The 17,701-nt window shown below is 39.6% G+C and overlaps 1 protein-coding gene across 3 annotated transcripts in view; it reads right to left on the bottom strand.

The window, feature by feature from the left end:
* The window catches only part of SPRED2 (sprouty related EVH1 domain containing 2), a 132,631-nt gene that overhangs the window by 49,977 nt on the left and 64,953 nt on the right, over positions 1-17,701 (bottom strand). For all 3 annotated transcript variants that reach the window (XM_019516576.1, XM_019516575.1, XM_019516574.1), the window contains exons 2-4: positions 8,955-9,132; positions 7,820-7,988; positions 3,594-3,658 (exon numbers count right to left, since the gene is read on the bottom strand). In XM_019516576.1, coding sequence (XP_019372121.1) covers positions 3,594-3,658; positions 7,820-7,988; positions 8,955-9,132 — 412 coding nt within the window. The remainder of the gene's footprint in view (positions 1-3,593; positions 3,659-7,819; positions 7,989-8,954; positions 9,133-17,701) is intronic.

Raw genomic sequence — 17,701 nt, 5'->3', positions numbered from 1 at the left:
TTTTTTTTTTTTTTTTTTTTTGTCCTGTTAGGTATGCCATTCAGGGAAGGAGAAGGAAAGGAAGACTTATCAAATTAACAACTACAGAGCTTATTTCCCAACATTTACTACCAGGCCAAGTACTTACCAACTAATACTGGCCTACTGAAGTAAACAGGACTATGGAGAACATCAAAGTTCTATACCAGGTGGTAACCATTAGCAGGATCAGTATAGACAAGTACTAAAACCTGATGAGTTTCCAGTAGTTTAATTATACCAATTTGAAATGCCGCACTGTAGCAGTGCAGACACTGCAAACCAATGCAAGCTGCACTGGCACAATCCGTTTTTACACTACATTGGGTTTTTTACTAATAGAAACATCCTCAGAATATGCAAAAATAATTTGGTTTAAGGCTGTAAGTGGGTGGAGTGAAAGTGGAGGACACTTATGGTTTGGATTTCCAGAAATGCTCAAGTGCCTGGCTCCTAGGTCATTTAAGTACACCTAAGAATTCTGTATGCATTTATGTATTGTAAAACAAATAATACAAAGAAAAAAAATCTGTCATCTTCTAGCACAGCAGAACACAAACCCCAAGGGCAGCAACACTGCTGTTCTGAACACCATTGCAGTGATTGGGTGTGTGCGCGCATAAGAGACAGGACCATAACACAAGAATACGGATGGTGTCCTGCTGGTGGCCAAGAACAATAAAAAAGCACTATATACACACACAAGTCACTGTGACATGCAAAAAAAAAAAAGCACAACTGCAAACAAAGATTATTTTTGCTCAACCTTTTCCAATTTGATTAAAGGGCAAAGACGGTAAGGAAAAACAAAAACCAAAAACAACACAAAGTAACCAAAAAGCAACTTTACCCCACCAAAAAAACCCATCAAAAAAACAAAAACTTTACTTTAGCATGGCAGGGCTCCCAGTTAAGCCATAAATCAGCAGCCCAAAGCAGTTTAAAAATACTGAGAGACTGAGCTTGAGTCTTTTCACAAAGCTGGTTGACCAAAGAGGACACCCTGAACATCTTGTGTCCACCTCATCTGCTAATTTACTGAGGGAGCAACATAATGAATGCTGAAGTAAAGGCTTGAGCAGTGGAGGGGAGAAGACAAGTTATCATCTGATAGGGGTGTTTCCCTGCTTTGCAAATACCACATCTTATACTACATACAAATTATGGTTAACAGAGTGGCTCATGCATGCAAAGGACAACTAAACGTGCGGCCACCTGCAGCTGGGGAAAAGTCGGACCAGGTCTTTAGCAACACAGACTTGGCAACCTTGCTTTTAGTACATAAATCAACACACTGCCTTGTTGAGAGTTCTGCCAGGCAGAAGAAAACGGAAGACCCTGTGGTGTGAACTTTCACTGTTCATCCTAACTGGGTGCTAATTACAGCTAAGTCTGAACTATTTGCATACTAACTTCATTAAGCAGCCTAACACCAAGGTGTCTCATCTCCTGGCCCATACCAGTATCCTATCGCTGTGTAGAAGGTATTTGTATAGATGCCTCCTAATATTTGTCACCTCACTGGTGTCAAGTGGAAAAATATATTTTTCAGGTCTGGCTTTTAACTTGACTCACAGGAGCCTAAGTCCTATTAATGCAGCTGGTGCATGGTTTACCCAGCTTTCCTAATTCAAACAACATTTACTACAGCCAACACTTTGTTCACTTGTAGAAATCAAAGCTCCCTAACTTTATATTCAATTAGAACCTAAACATGGCCTCAAACCCAATTTTTATGGAGAGAAGAAAAGAAATAAGCCTAGAAAACAAAACAAAACAAAAAAAAAACAAAAAAAACCGACACATGGGCATTTTTAGGCCTCAGTTATTTGATTGGGTGCGTTTAGTCCCCTAAAAAAAACCCCCAAACCCTGCTTTATAAGAAAAACACGTTTAAATGTTTTCTGTATTTCTCACTGAGCTTATATTTCTTAAAAGTTGTTTAAAATTAATGTAAATACTACAGTGCCTCTACTACAGCCAACAAGGAGGATGTATATACCACAAACACACACACCACAGGTTTTGATTAAATCTGCTTTACAACAAAATGCTTTAAAGCAGCACCCAAACCTGGAAACGGGTATACATTTCAAATCCTACCAGAACATTGCTTGCACAGCTCCTGTAACTTTTGGTTAAGCACTACTAAACAGCAAGCCATTCTGGCTCCAAGGAGGCTGCCTCTCTCCCATCTCGGATTCTATAAATCACTTCTGGCAGGTAGCTGGGAAGCAGCTGCTAATGATAGTTTTGCTCTGGAGCACAGGAAGTCACCTTTTAACCCTGCCTGCTGTTGTTTGTCTCTCAGAACTGTGACAAAAGAACAGATGCGAACAACATGCCAACTGTCAAGAGGATCTGGTCAAAACTCAACAGGAAACCTGTCCAGACCCACACCACGCTGATCATCTAATGGGAATGCAACAAAATTCATCTCATACCACCTTTCCACTGAGGGTCTTTCCCCCACCCCCTTACATTCACAGGATTTGACTGAATGTTTCCTGCTCAAACCCTCAGTTATCCCAGATGTGCTGAGAAAAGTAATACATGTTTTTTGTTTTTGAAACGAGGAATCAATTAAATATTTTCATGCCTATGAAATGCAGTGGCAAAGTACATCTGTGTCAAAGGACATTTGCTACTTTTACCTTTAGATTTTGAATATATTCTCCTTTTAACTTCCCCATTACCCAACCCGCTAGTGTCTTATGACAAAGAGTGCATTTACACAAGATGCAATGAACGTGTGGGGGGGGGAGGGGAGAGTATGAGAGAGATTGGAGCCGAGCAAATAATTCACAATGAATACTTTCTTTGATTAATTTTGCTTCTCTGCTCACAGAATATCCATGATCAGATTGCAGTTTCATCTCATGCATTCACATTTTTTCGCTGTAAGAAAGGGCATGCGACAATTTCTTCCTGTGTTTTTGGGAAAAACTCCAAACACATTTTAGATGCTGCCACAAACTAGATGTAAACAATACAAAATAGGGAATCTTGGGCAGTTTATTATTTAATTGTTAGTCAGGTAGATCATATATTCCTGTTCATTTCTTGATCCAAATAAACTTGTATGTACTCCTGATGCTCCTGTTTACACTAAAATTTGGCTTCTGCAGATAGTCATATAATTAATTTCACTTCTTTCCTATGGAAAGTGTGCACTAGTAACAACTCAGCTCCTCTAAAGCTTGCAGAAAGATAAAACAATATTGGCATGAACACCTCTTCAGCCAAGTCATTTGAAAACTTAATTTCTGTTGGCAGTTGAGGGAAGAGGGGGCATTATTTGCTTGCCTGTCTCTGAAAGACTAAACATTTGCTCTACAAATGTTCCAAGACTATACTGCTGGTAACGGGCAGCATTTAGAAAGCCAAATTTTCTTTGGGGTAGAGGGAGCAAGAAGTTAACAGAGATGTATCACTCACAGATGTTAAAAAAAAAAAAAAGTCATTTGTTGACTAAAGTTGCAGGCTGGAAGCCATTTCATAATGTTAAAAGGATCCTTCTTGTCTAGGTGCGCCACAGTGCTAAAACATAAGAACTTCAAATGAACTCTACTTACTGTAAAGACATCATCATCACCAACCTCAGCTTCATTGTGGATTGTTGAAGAGGAAGTAGTTGATCCTAAGAAAAAAAAAACAATTTTCAAATAAGATTTTTTTTTTATATTAAACTACTGGCTATCTGGACTCTGACTTTTTAATACACATTATGCATATTCTGAATACCTATTTTTCAGGTGAACTAGACTGATACAACATGAAGTTACCAGGTGTTTCCAAATTAGTAAAGAAAGAACAAAAATTCTCTCTTTTGCTAGGTGTTAGGTGATATTCAGAAGGTTTCTTAAAATGATGCTGCAGTAACCAATCCTATTTCAGGATGGTAGAGCTTTAAGTAGCACTCCTGATTATATACCATTTTACTTTTCAAAGGGTAAGTCTCTACAAGACACTATGGCACCGTAGCGTCCGTTGGCAAAAACCGTGATGCCGCCACTATGCTGTTGTAGCAACGTGCTCCCTCATTATAGCGCGTTGCTGTGGTGACATTGGCCACACAGTTATTTTTGGCCGCTACAAGGCGCAGTATGCGCTGTTACTGCACCATCTTTTAGTACTTCCAAAAGGAATTACTAAGTGACGGCACAGTAACAAAAGAGCTGCACGGCCACGTATAGATGAGTCCAAATTGTGATAAAGCAGGCCACTAAATAAACATTCAGGGCTAGACCTTTACTTAAAGTCATTAAGTGGAGCTTCAGTGAATCACACCAACTGATCTGGTCCCAAATTCAGAAAAACTTAATGCTTTCACTTACAAAATAAAGCTCAGATTAGATAAAGAGCTTTCTTTGTGGTTCACAGAGCAACTAACTACACTGAAGGGTTTTTTGCCTTATACGCTATTTGTCTCATATTTGTCCCTTTCCTTCCATTTCCCTCCCCCCATCTAAGCAAAACATTGAAGAGGGAATATATGTAAGAACAAAAGCAGAAAAAAATTGAGGTGTAGCTCTTCTCATTAACCCTGCAGTAACCATTAGGAATCTATCCAATAATTAGTAAACTGCATCCAGGAAGCTTTAAGTTTATTTAACATTTTATTAATTTCAAACTGACACAACAATATTCAAGCTTTTAAATATACATACTCATACAGCTACTACTGAACCCTGATAATCACAGAATAACTTCTAGCAAGACTCTCTCAAAACAAACTTGTACTGTTACTGTTTGAATTCTGATTCTTTAGTTACCTATTTAAGACTTGATAATGTACTGTGGTAAGCAATGAATTACCTTAATTCTGAAAACAGATTTTAAAACAGTGATTTTAACTTTGGTGTGTTAATACACCATAAGTTGATTATTAATTAAAGTTAGGAGGTGAAAACTGCATTTCCTCCAAAACATAAGGGTATTATACCTTGAGTATGCTAGGTAGAAACTCTACCCCTCCATGCTTATAGAGCTGAAGATATTACTGTGATAGCAAAATGACAAAAGTCCTACGTAGTATTTCAGGAAATAAGCTAAGTGTTAAGTTTTATTTCTAAAAATGAGTTATTTAATATAATGAAGCTTCACATACATCTTCTTGATTGTGATAATATGACCAGATTTAACAGATAGCACTGAATGACAGCGAAACAAATTCAAACTTCACTATCGTCTACACACACGTTTGCATGCACATATACATGTACAGAAAGAGACAGGGAGAGACAGAGAGAGAGAACACTAGTTATTAGTTTTAATCTGGAAGTTAAATAAAAATGCACTCAACAGAATCAGTCTGTTCTGTTAACGTCATAAATACAGACAGCACTGATTTTGAACATTTCCTAAAACATAGCAACACTAAGTAATTTACATGTGACTCCTGAATTTGACTTGTTTCAGTACATCTCAAATTAGGGAATAGTGCATGTGAGTGATACTATTTAACCACAATCTCCCTTAAATAGAGGGTATGTGCATTATAAACATATTGGGCACCAGCATGAATGTGTTGCACTAATTACATAAGATACCACATGTAACACCTAAAGAGCTTATGGTTTAAGTTAGGCAAACATGAAAAAGGAACAATTCAAAAATATGGGAGTAGTATTAGCTCTGACTGTCACTAGCCACGTGCAGGAATTATGTTTCTACTGAGAGAATCCTTGCTTTCCTAGTAGAAACTATGATCATGAAAGCGTCCATTCAAATTTCTCCCTGGGGAAAACATATTCCCTTCCAGGGGAAAGATCTTCCAGGTGTCAGCCTGGAAAATATCCCTGGTGAGAGAAAGTCTCTTGCAAAAATGAATGCTTGTACACTCCCCTCTGGTTTGGCAACAAAGATAAACTTAGCAAGGAGCTGTAAAGGGCCTAAAAAACACATGGTCAGGAAGTTGAGTGCCATATATTAATAGTGAGGGCAGCTGAAAGCATTCACCAATTAAGAACCAAAAACATAACATACCAAGCTTTCAGAGCAAATATCCACAAAAACAAAACAACACTCAACACCATAGTTTTTCACATACATGTCCTCAAATAAAATAAGCACCATATTTTTGGAAGGCAAAATGTAGGAAAAAAACCAGATGGTTTCCAGAGTCACAGCCAACTGTGTGACTAAGTCCTCCTGGGAGCACCGTGTTGAAGAAGCATGGCACCAAGAGGTTCAGGGTGTCAGCTGCTTCACCCAAACGGTCTCCTGGGATACCATACTGCCTGGACATGGTCTCCAGGAGGACTTACTCTAAGACACACAAGGCTAGGCCCCAGACCCTTGAAAGGGCAGTAAGCAAGACTATGACAGTACTACACTTTACTGTTCCTGATCAAACACACACACTGTACTGAGGGGGCTGATTTGGGGGCAAAAGATGCATGTTGTATGTGAGAAAAAAGTGTGCGTGTGTGCACGCACACTTCAAAGATGAGCGGAAGGGAAATAAAAAACCCCCATGACAACTCTATGAGCAGGAAAACCTGTATATACAATGCTGTGGTCATAAAACCAAAGTAAACAAAACAAATAACTAAAGACCAAAACACCACCCTGAAGGATTATTTTTCATTGAAACAAAATAAAGGGATGGAATTACAAAATGACAGATATATATATATACACACACACACACACACACACACACACACACACACACACACACACACACACACACACACACACACACACACACACACACACACACTTTTTTTTGATTCAAGTTTGATTAAAGCAATGCAAAAAAGGAAGAGTTTCATAACCACTTCAAAGTGTGGGAAATTAACTTACAATCATGATTGAATTAAAAAAAAAACACCAAAAATAAAGTCCTTAAGCACTATAGTTCTCCATCTAAGTAGAAGCAAAAAACCAATTATCATAAAAAGAAAATGTTATTTATTCAAGTCTATAAGAAAACTCATAAAGCAAACAATTTTTGCAACATACAAACAAACAGCTTTTTTGTTGCAGGGAAGAAAAGTGACCCAAATGACAAGTTATGAAACAGTTTTTAGGGCTTTTTTTGGGGGGTTGCTAATTAGTTAGACCTATAAGTAGATACCCAAGGCATGGAGGCTGCCCCCTGATTTTGCAGGCAGAGCGCTGGCCCAGGCAGCCATTTTGTGGGTGGAGCACAGCAAAGCCCCATGGCAGAGGGGCTCCAGTGGTCCCGACCCTTGCCACCGATTGTCTGCAAGGGCTGTCTGTCATGCAGCTCTACCCCTCACCGCCTGGTGGGGAGAGACAGGGCCATAGTTCAGGCATCCCTCACAGCCAATCATCGGTAAGGGAAGGGGGCAGCAGCCATCTTGCCCACAGCCCTTCAAGTAGGTAGACTCTCTTCCCTGCCCTGCCGGGTTGATGCGGTGCTGAGGACTGCTGGCTCCCTCTGAGAAGCCAGCATTTTCTTTTCCTTGGGTTTCCCACCCCCTTTTTTCTGGGCATTGCCTGGATTTCATAGGCAAAGATGGATTTCATGGAATCCACGAAATCGTGAATTTTGTAGGTCCCTAGGCGTAAGAAATGCACTGTAATAGTTTAGGTCTTGGTGGACCAAGCTAGATAAGGTGGGGCACTGAAAAAGCATTTGCATTGTTCCTTCCCCAAGGGACTACTAACCTAATTCTCTATTGAACAAGAACTAAACTTATTTTAAAGGCTAACTGGTTGACACTGCAGCAAGAAATGTGAGAAATGCATTCAAGTCAAGTTTGAGGTCCGGCTGTGTAACCCCTCCTCTTGAAAGAAAGAAACAGAATGCTGATATGTGCTCCAGTACCTTCAGTGAGGTCTTCAATTGCTTTCCTCACTCCTCTATCAAATGCTCGTGCATCAGCAGGGCTTTGAAAAGTGAGCCCAAACTTCCTGTTGTCAACCTTCCAGTGATGAAATATAGGATTTGCTTTAGTGTAGATCAAGTCCTTTTTTACAAAGCATTCCAATACCACCTAAAAAGTTTAAGCACAAAGGGAAGGTTACATTTGTACATGAAGGGCAAGATTTTAGTACAGACCAGAATTTCCTCTTTTCTAAACATAGAACAAGCCACTTACGAATCTGTCACTCTGAGTTACACTAAGCATATCTTCCAATAGAATTTTTTGTCAAAAGCAGCTATAAGTGAAACTACAAGATTTAAAAAGTGCCAGTCTTATCATCAGTGAGGGAACTTTAAGGCCAAATTATATAATCACTTAATTTTATTAATTAAGCTTGTACTCAAACACTAGCTGCATCAATCTACACCATACCAGTTTGCAAAGTTTTTTTTAAGCTAGCTAACCACACTGTCAGATATTAGGAGGAATAAGAAAATATGTAGATGCAACTGGAAACGACAATATTCTCTCACTTCTTTAGCTCCCATTTGAATGTAAAGCATTTGTTTTTTCTGCAGGATTGGAACAAAGCTGCTGATCTAAAAAGACCATTGGAAGGAACTGAGTGTCATTTCTTAAAAGACAACTTGTCCTCGCATTCTTATTCTACTAGTGCAAACCTTGAATAGCATGCAGCATAAATAATTCATTGCAGTTTTTAAAGGCTTGCATTGCATTACTCGGTACAATGCCACCGGCTTCATGGATTCTTTACACTTCAGTTCACTTCTCACACACTCTTGTTAGATCTTCAAAAAAATAAATGTGTCAGTTTCATTTTTTTTTTTTTTTTTTAAGGAATTAAAAGGGGCCTTTCCAAATGGACACAGAACATTTAACTGCTATTTATAGGGGATAACAAAACAACCAATTACAGTTTAGTATTCATTTGAGGATGGGGTTACTTTAAGCAATGCTGAATTGGACAAAAAGAAAAAAAAGAAAAGAAAAACACCAATATGAAACACAGAAGTGTTTGATTTTGGGGGTAATTCTCTTAATTAAACAAACATAAATTGAATTAGGTTCCATTACCAGTTTGTCTCTTTGCCTTTCACCATGGATTAGAAATCTACTTCTTCCATTGCCCTCCGGGTACATGACCTTGCAGACGCCAACTCTACTGAGACCGCCTCCTTCTTGCGGTAACCAGCCCCCACTGGAGTCATCTCGGGTCATAACCACAGCTTTGACTCGTACAATATAGCTGTCACTGTAACAGTAACAAAAGAGAAAACTTTGTGAGATCATACCACCTCAGTAGTTTTATTTAGGGAAGCATTTAAAGCAGCCATCTAGCTCTCAGGTATTTGAAGAGTTTTGTCAAGAGAACGGGCGTATCACCCATAAGAGATGGAATTTATGGCCACAGCCACTCTACAAACAGCAAAAATAGCCCACTCATTTCAGAACCTCAAAACACAAACCAAATAATTGGAAGTGCTTCCAACTTCACCCCATCAGGAAGGGACCTTGAAAGGAAAGCAAGCCTTGCAGAAGTCTACAAACGTAGCCTCTGTTGGACAAAGAAGGGGCAGAAGTTCTGTCAGCAATTCCTTTTGGTTTGAACTGCGGAAGGGATTCCGATTTAAGAAATTACAGTGAGCAAAAATGCAAGGTTTTTTGTTTTTTTTGGGGGGTGGGGTGGGGGGAGAGGGGGAGTTAGAGGTGACCTCTCAGGTTGCCAGAATCTAAAATCATTACGGCTTTTTACAATCAAATTCAACATTTTAAATTTCTATTTGGAAAGTCTTCTGCCAGACATATAACATGCTCCTCTCAAGGAACAACAAACAAACCTTACAGTATCTCACAGGAACATGGTCCTTTGAGATGAGGAACAAGCCACACAACAGGACTCCTTAGGAGAACCTAAGTGCTCTGTGGCACCATGATTTGGTACATAAGATCTTGCACAGTGTCCCATATTGACCTCAATATCAAGAAGACTGGAAACAGAGTGATCTAAGAATCAGTTTGGATGCTTGATTAGATGAACCCATATACTAAGCACAGCTTATGTATCACATGCAGACTGGAATGAATGCAGTCAAGGAAATGTGAGGACTCCTAACACTGCCATACTTGTCTCACTACGTTACTGAAAGCAACAGAAGAACATCATTTAGTGTGTAAGTTCAATATTTACTTCTGTCTGAATTTCCTATGAAGGCAAATAAATGGTAGTCCTTGAAGGTAGAGTTGATACATTATTGTTATTACTGGTTGGGGGGTGCCAGTACCTTAGTAAATGCATCCCAAAAAGGGACAACCCTTGCTTTAGGGAGCTTACAATTTAAGGACAAACCAGGTAGACAAGTAGACTGTCATTGTATGCTTCCATTTACTTCACAGTAAAGGGTGTGGCAAACAGGAACTTTGGAACAAGTCATTAGGTGGCTTGATGGCCCTCCTTGTTTGGTGGAGACCAATGAAATAGTGCTGGATTACAATGGGTTCAAGCTGCCATCTTCCTCATTTGATTAGTTCCTGGCCTCTCCAAGCCCTGCCTGCCACACATCACAGCTCCAACTCTACAGAATTTAAACTGATTGGCACAGAAACCACCTAGAACTAGTCCCAAGCCAACATATACACATTAAAAGCTATTAAGACACCAGCTGTAATACCATAGAGGCTTCTAATCAGTTCAAAGGCAGCACCACCCAATGCAGTGACCTTTACACTTATGATGCAACTTGTGCACTTTTTGCAAGGGTGGAGGGGGGGGACAGTGGGTGGGGATTCAGAACACAGCAGGAAAGAAAAGTGAAACAAGCCTCTTCCACATGAATGTTAAAAAGAACGAAGAGGACAAATCAGATCACAGGCCCAAACTGTAACTGATCATCTATGCAGCCTCCAAAATCCATGCTCCTTAACATGGCAGCTAAACCCATGTGGCATTCCTAGAGGATCTTTTAAAAGAAATATCATTATTCAGGCATAAGGCACTTTTTATCTTTTTTTTTTTTTTTTTTAAAGAAGCTCTCAGCATCTGAACAGTTTGACAGTGTTTCCAAGAGCTCAAGAACATAAGTAGTGCCATACTCAGTCTGCTAGGTCTGGACAGTGGCAGAAGTGGGTGTTTTAGAGGGAGAACATTGAACAGATTAGATCTAGAGTAGAGGTGGCTAACCACTGGTATGTATGCCACAAGTGGAATAGGCATCTTCTGTATGTGAGAGATCGGAGAGGGAACAGGAAGCACCAAGTCAGATAGGGCAGAGAGAAGAAAACAGAGAAGCACCTCAGGCAGGGGAAAGGGATTGGACTTGCAGAGGGTGCAGGGATTATCTTGTGGCACTCCTGCCAAAAAGGGCAACTTCCCACTGATCTAGAGTGATGCAAGTAGATGAGCCCGTACACCAAGCACAGCTTATAAACCATACCCAGGCTGGAATAAATGCAGCATACCCTGTTCATTACCTCTCCCTAGCATCCACCATCATTGGTTTAGAGATGCCAGAGGATACATCTGACTGGGATGACAAGAACAGTCCTTTCCCACCCGATGTCCAGAGAAGCAGCACCAGCAGCATTCTCTACTCCGTGTTTGGTAAAGCTCTCTTATTTTTGAAGTGGTACCATGCATATTTTGTACTCCACTGTAAAGGACTGCTAGTGGATGTACAAGTTGCAGTTCTCTAAGGTACCCGTATTTTAATGTCCAGTAAATCAACCAGTCTGTTTGCTTTGCTTAGTTACACAGCTCACCAAATGTTTGTTAAAAACAACATCCTGTTTATTTCATGTTTTCCTTTCCCTGGAAGAGCTTATTTTTCCCCTTTAAATAACTTCCAAAAAGCATTTAAAAATAAATCTTGTAGGTAATCCCAAATTACTATCCTCTAGAAACCAAACACTCCTTCATGGTTCTTTGCACCCAGTGGAATTTTACAGACCCAACCAACAAGGTTTGTCTGGATATGGAGAAATAACAGAGGGAGATACAGGATATAAATAGGGTTTGAGATTTTAAAATCTTTTCACTCCCTGCTTCCTCCCAAATAAAAGTCTCTCCATTTCGGCAACCCAGCGGAAGAATCTGATGCAGTAAAGATTTCCTGTAAATACTACAAAAAGTGTGGCAATTTGTGCAACATAAAAACCATCAACTAAAAGGCAGCCTCTTGGCTCACTCAGCACCATTTTGGAAAAAGATAACAAATGACAGCGAGGGCGGTTTTTTTTAAGACTCCCCCCCTAAAGTCATGCTTGTTCTATGCTTCAACCAAAGGATTAGTAGGGAACAGGAAAACCTGGTAGAAAAAACAGAGATTATTTTTCCCTTGCATCCCCTGGATCTGGGAAGGAGGAACCTCAAAAGCAATAAACATATCAGATATCTGTGCGATTGCTAAAGGCAGATGGGAAAGTTTCATCTGGCAGAACCCAGAATATAGCTCATGTAGAAGGCTGAGCATTGAGGCTATAATTGTGATAAAGGCCTGGACAGATGCTCTGTACTTGCCCTGTAGATTCCAGGTAAGAACTCTTTTTCTGCAGGAAGATTTAAAATACCCACTCAGACTTGAGAGGTCCCCAAAAATGAAAGTTTTATCAAGACTGACAAAGAGACTTCTAACACCCAAGACGCTACTTCCAGCAGTATGAGTTAGCAGTCACATCGTCTATTGTGTAGTGGCACTGTTCTGATGAAACCTCCCCAGACCAATTCCTACTTGGATCCGTTTTCAATTTACCGGTGCTCAGGTTTCTTTCCTGAAGATGCATACAGAACAGCTTCAGAAGTACTATTTAACCTTTTAGCAGGGATTGCATTTCCTTTTAATGCATGTTTGCAGAAGCAGGGTTTGAACTCCCCTAAAATTTCACCATTACTTTTCCATTGGTCCTATAAAAAGTCTTCCAACATATTTCAATGTTGTTAGGAGCTGCTTTGCTTTATTTGCTTTCCACAAACAGAGCTACTTAGGGGGATGAGGAACACAAGTTACCATGGAGGCAAAAAGGGTAGAGGATTACTACATATCACCTGCCCTGCAGTAAATGCCCCAGAGTAAGTGAAAGCTAATTCACAACAGCTTAGGTCTTCCATCAGATTCCTTCAAGATTTAAATTTTTTGTTGTCTAATGCCCAAATGTTCCATTTTCTCAGATAATTCTTTCTGCCCCATCATCATTGACAGGCTTCACATCTTTTTTCTTGGTTAAAGAGGATGTACCTCCAGGTTTGAGCCCTCCGTACCCATTGTATTTACTTTCCAGTCCTAAAGCAAGTCAAACAGATTTCATTATCATATCTAAGCTGATATTGTAACCTATGTCTCTTATAACCTTTACTACCAGGCCTTCAATTATAGCCAACTGTTTAACAGCTGTTTTACTGGGTGTTTCAATTCAACATCCACCCTGGGAAAAGAGGGACGCTTTGCTAACTAGAACTGAAAGTTCTTGTTTTGAGCCATATTTTTGGAAGTGAGTAGGTTTGGACAGTTCCTGGCATCAACCAGGAATGCTCTACAAGCCTGATCCAAGTCCAATTATAAGCCAACCAGAGCTCTGATAAGTTTTAATCAGGCCTGATACTTGGAGATGAAACGAAGCAAAAAAACACCACTACGAGAAAAATCACACATCTGGCACAGGAATAAGGATGCAAATTAAAACCACACAAAACTGCAGGATGAGGAAGACAGCCACAACAGAAAGATTTAATTCAAAGAATTTCCCTCTGCCTGCAAATAAGGTGAGCAGGTACATTTGCTTAACTTGTTGCAAGTGACTAGACCCTAGTTACAGAAGCTAATATGTTTGTTTGCAGACCTCTGAAGTCCAGATTGATCTTTTATTTTGTTTTGGTTCTTTAAGGCCAGATTCTATCAATTTCAAAAGTCAATTCTCCCACACACCACTGCATTTGCTTCCATGCTATTTCAGAGAATTGTAAAGAGCTCTACACACAGAGAACCATAAGAGCCTAAACTTCAGAGGTTTATGGGTTTTTTTAATTAAATTACATCTATTGCTGTCCCCCAAAGCTTCCTTTTTGCAAGGTGGGAAGCTTATTGAATTGATTCTCTAATACAGTGAGTTGCACTCCTGTTGAAGGCACTGGTAGGAGGTCAGGTTTACACTGTACACTCCTTAGAGTAAACAGGATCTCCTCCCAGGTATAAGACACGGTATGCTCACTATTTCCAAACACAGACTATTCTATGGGATCTGGGATGATCAATTATTCTTTGGCTTTGTGGCTAAGTCACTAGGGTGGGACTTAGATGACCAAGGTTCAGGTTCCCAATTCTGGTCATAAAATAAAATCTAGATTGCAGTTTGCTGAAAGTTTCTACCTCCAAGACTAAAATAAGCAATGCTTTTATATCCCATGACACTGTCAATAAGCAAATGGGGAATGCTAACATGCTACAGTGACATCCATAAAAGAACCTCACCTCAGCCTGGAAAGTGATTATTTTCTTCTTAATATAATTTTGTATAAATGTATCACACATTGACTAGCTGCAACCAGTTAAATCTTCCATAGTTAAACAAACAAGTTCTGAGCAACAAGAAATTAATTTATAGAAGAAAAACAGGATCTTGTATACAAAAGCCTTTTACTATTACTGTGCTGCATTTGCTTTTAGAGAAATATAAATCAAACATGTAAAATATTTGATTAGTTTCAGTTAATGGCATATTGATTACCATTAAGATTAGGTAAATGCATGTCTTTCATAGTAAAGTAAACCGCTAAGGAACCAGAAGTGGCTTTAATTCCTCCTATTTTATTGGCTTCTAAAAACTTTAAGAATGACCTAATTGTTGGGTTTATGGCCTATATGCTATCCAGTCTGTGAAATATATTCATAAGGACAAGTCATTAGTTAATTGGAATATTTAGCTGTTATAACCATAATGATATGTCTTAAACAAGCTCTAGAAGAAAATCTCTCTTCAGATTATCCAGCTGTATGGCAGGATGCCAAGCCTTTCTATCACTGTTTCAAGGTTGTTAGCCCCACCCAGAACAAAAACCATAAGGACTAAAAGGTACTGTGGAAAACCACATGCTGTTTTTATTGGAAGGAAAATATAACCTGTTTAAAATGACAGCTCCTGGGTATACTTTTCTTTTGAAAACTAGTAAGATTTTTGAGATAAAAAAGGAAATAAATGAACAACACTGTAACAAGCAAATTGCTACTACTAAGTTACCAATATTGCAAATTTTCTTTAAAAAAAACAACAGATTTATGAAAAGACAAGATGTACTGAGAGTACTTGGAATATAGAATACATTTTACTTTAAATTATCAAGGATACTGCAGAATTGCTTCTTAAAGTGTGAATGTGGTGGTTATTATATAACACCTACTTGCATTAGCTATATCAGTTAAAATAACTATACCATAAATAAGAGGCTTGAGTATTTTTCTAACTACTAGTCCCTATTATGAGAAGCCAGTTTCCTCCCTCCCTCCCTTTCCCCCAAGCCATTCAGCTCTATGTCTGTAAGGTCTGCTTCCCTTCACAGTTTGATTAATCTGCTTTCTACCTCTCTTTCCCACACCCTACCCCATTTGACAGTGATTAGAATTTCATGACCCTGCTGAATTATTTTTCTCCTCAGCTGGTGACTTGGAAAAAAGCAAAAATAAAAGGGAGAGAGAAATCTGGGGTGAGATGGAAGGAATGCAAGTTGTCTGCAATCACGAACTCAACCTCTGGCACATGACCTATTTAGAGATCTACAAAGGGCACACTTCAGATTTTTTTTCTCTTTAATATAAAGTCTCGTTTTGAAATATCATTCTTGAAACTTCGCTGAAATTTCTCCCCTAGCAGTTTTCTCTTTTCTTCTTAGCAATTACATTTAGCAAACAGAATTTGCCCATTGTTTCAATGTTACTTCCACTGCTGGCTGTCATCAACCACTAAAAATTCTAATATCTATGATGTTAGCACTGTCCTGGAAATGGGGTTTGTTATTTAAATGTGTAGCCTCTCTGAGCTAGTTTTAGTTCAGAGGCAACTGAATACCAAGCAGAAGGAGTCCTTAAAACAAGCTCTCTCGCAGCAAGGGGTGGAAAGGACTCTTCCAATCTAATGGATTACCATTTTAAAGGTACAGCCACTTTTAGGTCAATGCCCTTTTAAAAAGAATGGTCATATTAAAAAACAAACAAAAAAACCCAACCCAAAACACACACTGTTTCCTCCAATTCCTGTTCCTCTCCACCTCTTTTAAAAGACAGATCCTAGGATTACATCTGTAATTGCTAAGAAGTCTAGCTGAAGTTTAAAATGTACTTACTACTTTCCTTTAATCATTCATTAGACTTTTAACGTCTAAAATGCTTCCTCTGGAAGAGTTATTTCAAGTGTACCCTTTACAAGCTGGCAATTCTTTCCTACAAGTTATATTTGTATAACTGCTGTTCCTCAACATGAATACCAGAGCTAGCCATGTTCTCTATTTCTCCTCCACCCATCTCCTTTTTACATAAGATGTACAAGGCTTCCCAGAAATCAGCATCGTAGAAATCAAAGTACATCGCTCTACACTGAAGATTTGAGATGCAACTTTTTTCTCTACTCACTTCCCTATTTTGTAGATTCCTCACAGGTAGAAAAAGCAGATTACATGATCAAAATATTTTCTCCTTTGAGTGTTTGTCCATACACACATTATATTTGGCTGCACGTGAGCTCAAGCTCAGAGAACGTTCTGCCCTAGCAGTACTCCTACAGTATACATAGGCTCTTTGACACTGTTGGCTCAGACTTTAAAGCACAGGTGGGCAAAATGCGGCCCGCGGGCCAGATGTGGCCCGCCAGGCCATTCTATGTGGCTCACTCCGCCCAAAATAATTGCCTGCCCCTGCTTTAAAGTTATAAATGCTCGAAGTCCTTTATGGATATAATGCCTCTGGATTCTTGGGAAGACCTTACTGCAATCAGAGGGGCCGCCTGCAGCCAAAATGTCCCTGACAAGCCACTCTAAATGTAGCTAACACTTCATCTCTCAATGGTAACGGGTTGTTTTGAGATGGGCATCCTGGCTCCATGGTTTTGATTTCCTTAGGATGATTGCATAGTACAGTGGAGAACCTTCCCTTTAAGGAGGCAAAACGTTTCAGCTCCAACACAGACAAGGAACTGCACACTTTAAAGGACAAGGCCACACTCCGCTTCTAAGGTGTTTGATACACTTGCCTCAAAGAGAAAGCACAGACACCAATCCTATCCCCACCTACAAAGCACACCATTACATCTTCTGCTCACCTTTTATGTACTGCCGCCCCAAACCTTGTGAGAAAGCAACAAAGATTTCACAAGAGAAAAAACCCACTTCCAGCAACATTCCCTTCAACTCACCATTCCCAAGTAATAGGCCAAGTGTTGGTTGGAATGGTTGACAGATAAACTCTACTCTTTGGGGTACCATCCCCCTCCCCCACAACCCACATGCACACACTTTCCCTTTAGCCTGTTTCTAGTATGCCTGGACCTACAGTCACAATAGACCAACGGGTCCTTGATACCACAGAGTTAATACCTTGCCCCCATTTACTCTTATAATCACCCCTTTTTAGGGATGAAACCAAGACCACAACCAAAACATGGTTTTTCTGTTTGGACTGAGTGTCGGACCAAACTTATGATAAGAATACATTTTATGGGGATGTTACTCCCTTTCAGCTTATATCTAACTTTTATTCACTTCAAAAATTGGTTGTCCCAGCTTTCTTTATGGTCAGCCTAGGTATAACCAACCTAAACTCTCCCCACCCCCCCCCCCACCCATTTTT

The sequence above is a fragment of the Gavialis gangeticus genome, unplaced genomic scaffold (assembly GCF_001723915.1).
Source record: "Gavialis gangeticus isolate Ggan-Ray unplaced genomic scaffold, GavGan_comp1, whole genome shotgun sequence".
NCBI lineage: Eukaryota > Metazoa > Chordata > Crocodylia > Gavialidae > Gavialis > Gavialis gangeticus.
The sequence above is the reverse complement of the archived record's forward strand: the minus strand, read 5'-3'. Positions and strand labels throughout refer to the sequence as shown.